Here is a 12288-nt window from a genome sequence, read left to right as displayed (position 1 = left end):
CTGGGACCCAGGTCAGCTCAGGCACAGGAATAGCCTGAGCAATGATCTGTCCTTTGGGCAGGAAGAGGGGAGGACGGACACAGTACAGCCCCATTGAAAATTGCCCTGGGTTGGATGTCAAGAGACCCGGGACAATGTTCAACTCAATGGTGTAAACTTTGTGTCTCCGATAACCACATACTTACAGCTGATCCGTCCCCAGTTACCTGGGCACTCCAGGCACATGGTCACTGATGGAAATCAGAGTCCTGGAGGTGGAGTGACTTCGTCAGCTGCAGCCTGTAAGGTTCATTTTTAGAAAGACTGGTTAAAACTGGCACAGGTTGGAGACAAAGTAAAAAAGACAAGTCCGGTATTTGAAAGTCCCATCTGGTTGTGGCAGCAGGTGATTCTCCCTCTTTCCCCTCCCCGCGAGATGGTAACAAACCCGCCTTATTTATGTCTTTGCGCAGGGGGGGACTGCGCTCACACCTTAGTTTTTTTGGAGGGGTTTCCCCTGAAGCCCTTGCTCTTTTTTAAATTCATGGAATTGCCTCCTTAAGGGGCAGTTGGGCATCCAGTGCCCTAACTTCCCGCACAGATGACAAGGGGAAGTCGTCCTCTGGGATGGTCCAGGGGTGTCAGGCCATGGTGGATGGTTGTTTGGAGGAGCACCAGAGTCTGCAGACAAGACGTCCATGGTGTCTACAGTGCCAACTCTTCGAGGTGGGGGTCGAGCCCTGTGGTCAGGGTCTCCTGACGTTAAGGAGACCCTGTGCGCGCAGACCTCGAGCATTTGTTGCAGGGTAGGGGAAGGGTCCAGGGGCAGGGTAAGGATGGCATCCCTGCAGGCGGAGTTGGCATTTGTCAAGGCCATTTCCTTGAGGAGTTCCATCCTGTTTCCCTCGCCTTGTACCTGCAACTCAATAGCTTTGTGCAGCCGTTCAACAAAGGTGATAAAAGGTTCGTCTGCGCGCTGAGTAACTTTAGAATAGGAAACCTGAGACACTGCTGATGGCAATTTTAAAAGGCTCTCTCAACCGCTGTACTACTCTCCCTCAGCACTTCAGCAGGGATGGCCCTGGCCTGAGAGTGCCCATCGGCCCAATTCCCCATCTCACAGTGGAAATAACCCAACCATCTAAATTATGCCCAGTACAGGGGTTATTCCACAGAGATGGGAGGATCTCCACCACTTCCTTTTTCCAGGCTGCTTCCCAAAATGCAAACTCAATGGGGTTAAGCAGGCATGAAAAAAGGGATTGCAGGTCAGAGGGGGTAACCTCCAACTGAGCCAGTGTCGCCCTCAGGATCCCCCAGAAGTATTCACTCTCCTGGGAGAAATCCTTCTGGGCTTTGCATAACTCCTTTATTTGATGGTGGGGAAAAGGGGTCCATTGGGCTTGTGTTCTCCCCTCCCTCTCAGGGTAGTAGGTGACCGGAGCCGTGGTAGGGATAGAAACTGGCTCTGGATCTCGGGTCCCTACCCGCCCCCGGACACCAGAGCATGGGAACCAGAAGTGGGAGCGTAGGAACCGGAGGTGAGAGGAGAGGGGAGTGGCTGGAGGACTGGGCGGGGACATCAGTTGACAAGGGTCCTGCCCATGGGGAGGTGGCAGGAGGTGTGGTTTGGAAAGAGGGAGGAGAACTGGGAAGAGTTACCAAGGGAGGAGGAGCGGGGGGAAACAGGGAGGAGTCAGCGGAAAGGAAGGGGTTTTTCCAGGGGCGAAAAGGATTGTGGGGAGAACATGAGAAAAGTGCAGGAGAAACTATGCGGCTCCCTCCATCTTGGGCTCCATGGGAGCCATCTTGTGGAGGGAGGCGAAACTGAACGGAGGGTCTCTTAACTGGGGTCTCATGAACTGCGAGAGAGGGGGAAAGAGAGGATCCCCTAAGAGTCTGGCTAGGTCTCCTAGGGCTGGGGGGATTTGGGACTCTGAGGGGAGCCAGGGTAAGGGTGGACACCCTGCGCTGTGCTGGGCGAGCTGCTCCTCTCAATCCCGACTTCTGGGCAAGCAGGGGAGGGACAAGGGCTAGGAACAGGGGTAGAGGTGGAACCATGGAACAAATTGGAAACTGAGAATTGTTTCCCCAATTTTGGTCCGGATTTTAGTAAAACTCTAATTTGAAGGGGCCAATATGAGATCTTCGCCAAGGAGGAATCCCCTGATTTTATGGAATTTTGTAATTTGGAGGAAACAATTCCCCAAAAATCAGGGTTGCAAATTTGATCCGGAGAAACCTCTGGAAATTGGGAGAACAACCACCTTAGGGATGACAAAATCCCCCCCCCCCCTCCAAGGATACCCACAACTTGGGCAGAAGCCCTCTTTTGAGCTGCCAATTGCCAAGCACCCATGGCTGTTGATGTAAAAGAGGCAACTCAAACCACCCACTGCTCTGGCAAACCTTAAATAAAACAAGAAGAGCCCCACACCGGCCCCTGTCAAAAGAGGGGGCTGCGCAGCGAAAAAGGAAAGAAGTCACCTCGAGCCACTTACGGCACTGAGGGTAAAATCCATTAAAAAGACAGGGGAAGAGAAAAAAGGAATACTTATATTAAATCATGTAGGGGCGAAAAGAAGATCCGGAGCAATGGTCCTGTTGGGGGAACGACTCCTGGGGTGCCAAGAGCTGCCGTTCCCAATCCCCTGAGAGCGCCATCCACTACTATGGGGTCTGCTCAACCGGGGGTTGGATCCGCGGCCAGAGAGGCTTTGCAGCCTTGTCCATGGGGTCCGGTGAAGTGCTCAGGTCAATGAAGACCTGGATTAGAAAGCCTTCAGGGCCCCATGTTGGATGCCAGGATCTGCCGCTGTCTGGCCAGAGAGATGCGTCCCAGCTAGCTCGCCAGCACAGCTAGTAGCACAGGGGGGCACTGAACCCGATAGCTGCGCTTCGGGTCAGCGCTTCAGGCAGTCGCCCTGCCTTATAGCAGGGGACGTTGCCAGGTTCAGGACGAGGCCGAAAAGTGGCTGCGGACAACAGGAAAAGAAGAGGGCGCTCTCCGGTCGGGGCAAATCCAGGTTTTTTGAGAGTCCTAGGGAGGCCAGCAACCAAAGAGGACGAGGGCTGGGATTACATGAATTTATAAAGGGTGTGGGCGGTAGGGGTGGAACCAGTACAGGAGCAAATGGGAATCTAGAGGGGAGCGGGGCACATAAGACTGACATACAGAAAATACCAATGGAAACAACTTAAAGGAGGGGCCCTGGCCCCTGAACCAATCACTCCGAGCCCTCAGCTGAAGTTTCTGGAAAGAAAGGTGGTAGTGAGGAGTGACTGGAGGGCACTGGGGCAAAGGATACATCCAATTGCTAGTGAAACCAGGGCAGAGTATAAAGAGATACAAGGGTCGACGTGGCAACTGGGGTGACAGGCAGTAACTGGGAGGGGAGGGAGAGCCAGGGCAGAACCATTTTAACATAGAGGGGGAATGGAACAAACCAGCACAACACAACAGTGTTGTATACATATTCCTCAGTGAATGTTGCTCATTTGCACATACCTGTCTGGCAATCCAAGAATCGTAGAATCCAAGAAGAAACTGAGGTAGGGAGTCCAGGTGACCTGGGGAAGGAGACACTATATTTTATCTTGAATAGCACAAAATTCTCAGGTTCTGATCTCTGTCTCTTCTGAATAGTAGATGCTTTCATACACAGTCTCTTGTCACACATTTTGGTTTTTGCTAGCATGAAGTAACAGATATTTCACATTACTAGTCCTACTGTCTCTTTCCTCTGGGGATGTTTTTGTTTTTGAGTACAGAGTTAGGACAAGTCCTGAAAAAACATACTTTCATGGCAAAATTCCTGTATTTTTACTGTGCTTACCATATTTTGTTATTCTTTGGATAAGTTCTTAATTCTCTTTTAAGCTTTCATAGTTTTATAGATTTCCTGAGAAGTAGCAGCATCTCAATTCTGGAAAGAGAAACTTAGTTCTTACCATTTACTAACAACCTTAGTTTTGGAGGAGTGTAGTCACTAGATACCAGAAAATGCTGGTTATAATGTGTACTTACTGTGGACTCTGTTTAAGACACTACCTTAAATTACAGGAATAATTGATCGCCTTGGACAACTTAATAATATAATGCATATGAAGGAAGAGAACCTTAAAATGAGATTCCGAGACACGCACTCTGCTCTTATGTGGCTAAGAAACAACAAAGACAAGTTTAAAAAAAAAGCTTGTGAACCCATGATGCTTGAAGTAAGAAGATTTACTTGCATACCACTCTGTTAACGGTTAGATTATATATGTCTTGCAAGGCTTCAAGAATGACTGGGAGACTTTTGAGACACATCTTGGAATGTACTGCCAAGTACATGCAGGATATTCATAATTAGAATTCCATAGGCAATGTTGTAATTGAGTAAGGTGGGATGGCTCCTTTCCTCCACAAGAAGATGCCTGTTGCAGGCTTCCTCTGACATGAAAGCACAGAGGAAGCAGTGGTGCAGTTATTATCCAATCTTATTACTTAAGTAGTTCTTAGTTGCTGCTTAAAAAAGCACTGTTAGTTGCCAATTGAGTATCTCCCTTTAGAGCACAACCTGCTCAGCTGTGGTTACTTCCCTCTGTGATCTCTGAGTGGCTTTTTTGTTTGTTCTACCCAGCTGTCTAGAGACACAGAAATCAGTTGCTGGTTTTGTTTTGTGTTTTGGTTTGGTTTGATAACTTAGGTATGATCTAGAAATAGCAGGGCTAAATTTTCAAAGAGAATATTACTTTTTTTAGTGCAATATATGCTTGCAATGTATGCTCCATGTAATGTGAAGAGGATGAAGATCTCCAGTTGCACTTCTTTTCAGAATTGCAAACTTACTTAATATATTGCTACAATTTACATTAGTATATCAGAATATTTATATACAACTTCTTACACTTGGTACATGTACTAGGACTGTTCAAAATTACTTTTGGTTAGAATAGAATCCCTAGTATTTCTTGTTATTATCAGAACTTTGAATTCTCCCTGAAAAACCACATCGTTTTATAAATGCTTCAATAAGGATATCTTTACTTTTACATATGGCCTCATTAACCTCTGTGACATCAATTGATGTGTGGATTTGTTTTCTCTCTGTTGAGGTGTAACCCTGGCCATCAGTCAAGCCCCAGGCAGCTGCTCACTCACCGCCCCTGTTCAGAATTCGGTAGAAAATCAGAAGAGTAAAAGCTTAGACAGCTCATGGTATAGAAAATTTAATAGGGAAAGCAAAAGCCATGCACATGAGGAAAGCAAAACAAGGAATTAAGTCACCATTTCCATGGACGGGCAGGTGTTCAGCCATCTCCAGGAGAGCTGGGCTCCATCATGTGTGACAGTGACTTGGTATCTTGGTTTTGGCCAAGGACAGGGTTAAATTTTGTTAATGTTTGAGAGGATGTGTGGCTGAGAGGGTGTGGCCAGACCCTAATTTTTTCCATTTAACTGCACCTCTTTGCAGGGTGGGTGGGGGAAAGGGACTCTTGCTGTAATTTTGCCTTTCAGGTTGGGAGAAGTTACAGTGGGCAGTCAGCATTTGTTGGGGGTGTAAATTGTTAGTCTTACACCTTTTATTATCAAAATTGCTGCAGTTACTGGTTGCTTTCTTATCTTATTGCTCTTTCCAGTAAATTATTCTTATGTCAACCCATGATTTTTACCTTTTTTGCCTCCAGTTTTCAACTCCATCCTGCTGGAGCAGGAGGCAGGGAGGGGACATGGGGACCAAGCAGTGCCATGGTTTTAATGGGCCTTCTAAATTGAAGAATACCATTCCTAAACTATGACATTTGGGAAGCCATCACTCCAAGTGTACCTCCTTCCTCTCACATTATATACTGAGGATGATGATCTGGAATATCCCTTTGGTCAGTTTGAGTCACCTGTTCTGGCTCTGTTTCTTCCCAGTCTCCATCATCCCTACCCTACCACTGTGGCAGCATAAAGAGTAGAAAAGGCCTTGGCTTTATGTAACCTGTGCTCGGAAATAACAACCATCTCTGTATAATGAACCCTCTGTTGAGCACAGGCCCAAAACACAGCCCCATACTGGCCACTGTGGAGAAAATTAACCCGACCTCAGCCAAAACCAGTACACTTTGGTATCACGTAAATTAGTCTGGTGTATTTAAAAATTCCATCTTTCAAATTGCTGTTAACTGTACCCAGCCTTTCTCTATTTTGAGATTATTAAATTGTGTAGTTCTCTGTAATTTTGCCTTTGTGTTTCATGTATAGTGACATAGTGTTTAATTACTAGTCAAAGTCAACTGAAAACCACAAACATTAACATTTCATTCAGATTTGGAAAGCTTCATCCATTTTAAGTATGTGGGGCTTTTTTCTTAGGAATTCAAATGCACTTCAGCTTAAGGAGTGTGGTGTTTTCTGTTGCTAATGGAAAAACCCTTACTAGTGCTGGAGCAGAGCCATTAGACATAAGATGGGGGTGGTTTCAGTTGTAAGGTCAGGATGGAGCGGGAGAGGTGGTATGGTGAGAGATGATGATAACTCCAGGAGTACTGAAAAAGGATATGGATGGCTAAAAATTAGGCACAGTGATCTGTGACTTACCATAGGTTTCCTCCCAAGAGAATTGGTTGCAAAAAAGGCAAACAAATACATTTTTAAAGACATAGTTCTTGTTTTCATTAAATATATGTGTGGATATCATCTTGATTATTTGAAGTGTTTTTTGAGGATGTTAAGTTGAATTGTATTAAATCACTTGCTCATTACCTTTCTTTATTAGATCAATATGAAAGACAGTAGACATGCAAAATACGTTGAAAATCACATTTCGTCCCATGACTTGAGGGCTTTCGTTTTTGAGTGTCAAGAAGATATGGAGACATTTCTGGTGGAGGCAAGTTGGCACCAATTTTAAAACTTTTATTAAGTACTGAAGTAGGAACCCTGAACTTGGGAGTCTAGTGACTAAATCTGTTTGATAGTGATAAATACCTATATCATAACAAGTAGATAATGTGTTCAAAGATTTTCTTCAGAAATAAGGCTTCCTTAAACCTTAGACTAACTGGATACATGTAGGCATATTAGAAGATGTGGTTTTTTTAGATTGTCTTCCTCCTTTCAACCTTCCTTAAGGCAATAATTACTTAAGTATAAAATGCTGTGTATAAGAAAATGGGTAGAGCAGAAATCTACCCATTTAGTACCAAAATTTTCCACTGCCCTTTGAATAAAGAGGCAGGAAGCATCTTTTGTGACATGCAGTGGTCTAAGCAGCAAATTAAGCTTGTTTTTTCATAGTTCGACTGTCTCCAGAATCAGTGAGAAGATTGTTCCTTTTGAAAGTCAGGCAGATGATGCAAGAGGAAAAAAGCAGAAAATACGGTATTAAACTGTCACAATGTTTCCCAACTACAGTCAACACAACCGTGTATTTAGTGACAGCCTGTCCTGCAGTTTTTGAAGACACATCCACTCTTCATGGAAACTAACCACTTTTTTATACCTGAACAGTAGTGGTGATACCTGAAGTTCTGGGGGCTTATCTTGCTTGTGTGGTTGTGGAACTCAGTTCAAGGCTGCTTTAACCAGCTCAACTGATCTTCACTTATACGAGTAGCTCTTTAGACTGAGTGGCTCTTTAGCACTTGGTTCTGGGTTTCTTTGATTGCTTTGATTTTCTCTAGCATATAGTGTTTTCAGGGACATTAATAGAGTTTGCTTTTAGAGAACTTGGTTATTTCTGAGCCAGAGTGAATTTGTAAGTTCTTCCAGAGGTCATCAGCTGAAAATAATTCTGACTCTGAATCCGTAATTAATATTTTATTTGCACATGGTTTATTTTTCTGGTCTTTACCAAATAATCCAATATAATCTTAATATAGGTGCGCGATCGTCAGAAACTAAGAGTGAATGCTGTATGTGCACCTGATGAATCATGTGCTGAAATTTTACCATCAAGACCTATTGAAGAATTACAGTATGTATCTGATTGTATTCGGAAATAGTTTTAAATGCAGTGGGTTTGTTTTGTTGCTATATATTAGAATTTTTTATGCAAATCAAATTATCACCAGTTTAGTTCTGGGTTAGTGGGACTTCTTTCTGACCCTTCAGTAACTTCAGCTTGCTTACCTGCTGAATTTGATTTGTGATGCTTACTTTTTTATCTCTTCTTCAGCCAATACGGATTTTATTCATATTTACGAGAGTTATTTGATGCGCCTTCTCCAGTGATGAGTTACCTTTGTAGCCAGTACCGTGTTCATGATGTTCCTGTGGGAACACAGAAGACCAGAGACATGATTGAAAGGGTAAAGTATCTGAAGAAGCTTAAATGCACCTGTGGTGTGGAGTTTTATTTTGGAAGTTGCTTGGCAAGTAAACACGGAGAATGCAAAAAATTGCTTTAGCAATTTTATTTATCCTTTTTGTTTGCCTTGTAGAAGTGGGAACACTTCATTATGGGCTAACATATTGCAAGACATTTTAACAAATTCAATCAACCTAATTATTTACTAAGCCTAATTGACAGAATATAGCTGATGCTGCATATATAAACTGAGCAACATTTTTAGTCTAATGTAACTTATCCTGTGGAGGCTTTTTTGCTGTTTCTGGTGTAGTGGACATTTTTTATCTTTATTTATCTTGAGTTATGGTAAATCTTTGGTTATTTATAGTATCCTTTTTGATATGAAGCTTTTAAAACAAGCAGCTTTGGTATTTTTATACCTTCTTTTTTCCTACAGACACATTTGCTTGACTAATACATTACAGCTCACCTTATGGTTTCACCTATTAATTCTTTAGTACTTTGTTTCTTTGTTACACAGGATACTTGTGCAACATGTTACGTGAGGCAAATACAATCCTTGTTCACTGTGCAGTACCAATGCTAGCAATTTTTCATTGGTGTCTGTAATATCTTGACAATCAGACTTGTTTAATTAGTTATGGTAATATACTCCAACAGTATCTCAACAGTTCTTTGCTTACCAGTCTGAATTACAAGTGTATTGCTGCATTAAATTTAGCATCTTTTTGCAAAGGTTGTTAATAAGTAGGACCTGCAGAAGCTGAAGTTTTTTTACTGTGTTTATCAATCACTTGTTCCTTGTCCTGAAAAGTATTGTCTTCAATAATGCTTTTGTCAGGTTAATATTTTTCTGTATTTCTTAGATCATACGGGAAACCAATCTGAAGCAAATTTATACAGCAGAAGAAAGATATGTTATTAAAATATCTTCTTACACAAAACAAACCATCTCTAGTAACATATGCTTGAAGGAGGCACAGTATCTCACTAGTTCAGTGGATACAGAGGAAAGAGGACAGTTGGAAAACCAACGACAGGTACCAATGTATTTTTGTAGCTGTGTATGTTGTGAACTTTTAGCTGTTTTATCATGGATTAAGCAGAGCCTGCATATGTTGTATGGCATGCAGTAAGGATGCTAGTGTTGCATGTTCTTTTGTTTCAGGACATCAGTAATACGTTAAAGTCATTGGATGCACGTTTGACTGCACTGTTCGAGAGACAGAAACTTCTGGATCTCAGGGACAATAAACTCAGGCAGGAGAAGAAGGTGCTTTTAGAGAGAGGAAACCGGAGGAGGCAGTTGGAATCAAAAATTGGTGTGAAGTATGATAGGTAGGAAACAAGCTATGATATCTATGAAAAAATCTACAATATCTATGTTATCATTTTAAAAGCAGAGATATTTTTGTTTTCTCTCAATACAGCATGCTTTTGCCCTTAAAAAGTAACCAGTATTTGAGCATTAGATATGGGTGATAATCAAGACAAGGAAGGTGTTTATAAATTATGACAGTATCTGAGACAACATGTAGCAATGTTCCAGATGATTTTCTGTAATAATATCATAGGATTCCAGTTAAATATCACTGCATGTATTTACTCATAAATTAGGTTAATATTCTAACTTTGTAACACATATCTAGGTAATGCCATAATGTGTATAAATGGTACTAAGTAAGCATGTCAGGGATTGAGTAAGGCCCCATTTGTCCATAGTATCATTCATTACATATGTTTTGTTTTTGTGGGCCTCTGCAATTGGTTTTTCTGTTGCCGTTTGTCATAAGGCGTGAAGTCAAGGCATTTTTCAACTGGTATTTCATTTAAGCACACACTCTCAGTAGGCAGTGTAGACAACATAAACATCCAGTCTGGAGCTTTCTTGTTTTAACCTAGGAACACTGTCTATCAATTCTTCTACTGTGTACCTCATAAGACAACTTTGTTCCATCCTGTCAGTGGTTTCTGTTGTGCAAAGATACAGGGCTGATGTTATTAGTCTCTTGTCTATGGTGAACAAATAGAGCGCCCTCATCCTGTGCTGTAGAGTGTGTGCTGTAACCCCTGACCATCTTCATTGCTCTCTGAGTTTGTACCAAATTGTTGAGGTTTGGCACAGTGGTCCAAACTGTGTGCAGTGCTAAACAGAGTGGAAAAATCACTTAACTTGCCTGTGCTCCTACTTGTACAGCCTAGTTTGCTGCCAGGGTGCACTGCTTGCTTATGCACAGCTCATTGTCCAGCAGTGCTTCAGGTTCTTCTTTGTAGAGCTTTGGTGCAGTCAGTCTGTCATGAGCCTGTATTACTGCCAGAGCCACTGTCTTCGCAGGACAGGACTCTGCATTTGTCTTTGCTGAATCTCACAAATCTTCTGTCAACCACTTCCCCAGCTTCAGTAGACCTCTGTGAACAGCAGGCCTATTGCTCCCTCCCAGTAGTTCAGTATCTAAAAACCTAACAGCAGGGCCCTCTCTTTGCTCTTCCATGTGACTGGGAGGAGTCTAAACAGGATAGGATCCAGAACATAATCCTTGGTACTGACTTCTGGGCAAGAGAAAACAAACCAAGAGTCGCCATAGAACCACATTTTTTTACCTATTTAGTCTTCAATTAATCCAGACTGTGGTCTTGAAATTCAAATGCATGAATGGTGTGGGACACAGCACTCCAAAAATGAGAGAAATTAGTCTGGATCCAGCAGACTGAGAGGATGATGAAGCTGATGCAGGTTGATGCTCCTGCATGAATCCAGTAGTGGGGCTAAGCCTGACTTCCCACTAGACACACACAGAGCACATCTGAACAGCTTATGTGTACATAGTTACACACTGTACAGTGGTCATACAGAGCAACTGGACAGATGCAGCACTGGTGATTGCCTCATGTTTGTACTGTGTCTGAGCAGCATGAGATTACCCTGGTGCATTGTCTGTGCATGTCTGTGGGCAGTGTGGATCCCATTGGCAGCTGGTTCCAGACACTCTGAATCTGCGCAGTCAGTACCCCTAGACCTCAGTCTCCTGAACTGCTTGTACCTGAAAATGCAAACCCCTGAGGCTGTAGCCCTGCTTCTGTTGGCCTGTAGAGACTGCCTCCCTCGCCCATGTGTGCCTGCATGCTGAACTGGCTGTGACTCCCTAGTTTCCAGTAGCTCATGCTGTGGTCTTTGTCTCAGAGATACAGAGGTAGCCACGACTACCTCAGTTTGCACCCCATAGCCAGTACTGCTGTCATCTTACCCATAAGCACATACACATGGCAGCAGTCTGTGTCAGCCAGGCTGATCCTCCAGTAGCCATTTCTTCCTGCGGTGTCACTCACTTACTGTCTTGGCTCCTGGGCCACTTGCTGTCTAGTGTGCCTTGGTCTTTATTAGGGATCAAACACGCTCTTGCACACTTGTACCATGGTGCTGGCAGCAAGGACAATCACATCATCCCATGGTACACTCGCTCTGGTCTCCAGCCAGGTGCAGCCATCACAGACAAGCAGGTTTCCCCCTTTGACTTGTGATTTGACTACAATTGCTTGCACTTAGACTTCCAAACATGTGAGTGCCTGAGTAGAAAGCAAGAAAAGAGGGAGGAATGGAGTTGAGTAAAAAGAGAATGTGTCAGTTGGGCATGGCTGGACAAGGATAGCAACCAGCCCACTATTTACATCTAAGTGTCCCTCTTATCCTCACAGTCCTCTGTTTTCCTGTATGTGTTATTCTCCAAGTTACCTAGTTTCTCCCTTTCCTCACATTTTTTGCACTCTTAAATATGTAATAGTAAGAATCCTGTGCTTTTCTGCTGGATCCCATAATGTCTATTCTATAACACAATGTCCAGCACTATGCTGTTCTACAGGAGATGCAGAGGACTGGGCTGGTTGGGAGGAGTCTCAGTGACAGCAGCTGATAGCGGCTTTTTGACTGCAGAGGTTGAAGGACTCTTCAGTCAGGGACACTAATGTTACCCTCTACAGACTGAGGTTTCTTTTGACACTGAATTGATGACTAGTGAAGCTGGATGAC

The 12288-nt window shown here is 43.5% G+C and overlaps 1 protein-coding gene across 1 annotated transcript in view; it reads left to right on the top strand.

Annotated features, from left to right (window-relative positions):
- SMC5 (structural maintenance of chromosomes 5) overlaps positions 1-12288 on the top strand; it is a 50069-nt gene that overhangs the window by 23124 nt on the left and 14657 nt on the right. The window contains exons 10-15 of the mRNA XM_071448567.1: positions 4043-4197; positions 6729-6842; positions 7834-7928; positions 8130-8262; positions 9131-9304; positions 9433-9602. Coding sequence (XP_071304668.1) covers positions 4043-4197; positions 6729-6842; positions 7834-7928; positions 8130-8262; positions 9131-9304; positions 9433-9602 — 841 coding nt within the window. The remainder of the gene's footprint in view (positions 1-4042; positions 4198-6728; positions 6843-7833; positions 7929-8129; positions 8263-9130; positions 9305-9432; positions 9603-12288) is intronic.

Source organism: Agelaius tricolor, unplaced genomic scaffold (assembly GCF_023055355.1).
Source record: "Agelaius tricolor isolate 1412-34295 unplaced genomic scaffold, bAgeTri1.0.p SCAF_27, whole genome shotgun sequence".
In the NCBI taxonomy this organism is placed as follows: domain Eukaryota; kingdom Metazoa; phylum Chordata; class Aves; order Passeriformes; family Icteridae; genus Agelaius; species Agelaius tricolor.
The sequence above is the reverse complement of the archived record's forward strand: the minus strand, read 5'-3'. Positions and strand labels throughout refer to the sequence as shown.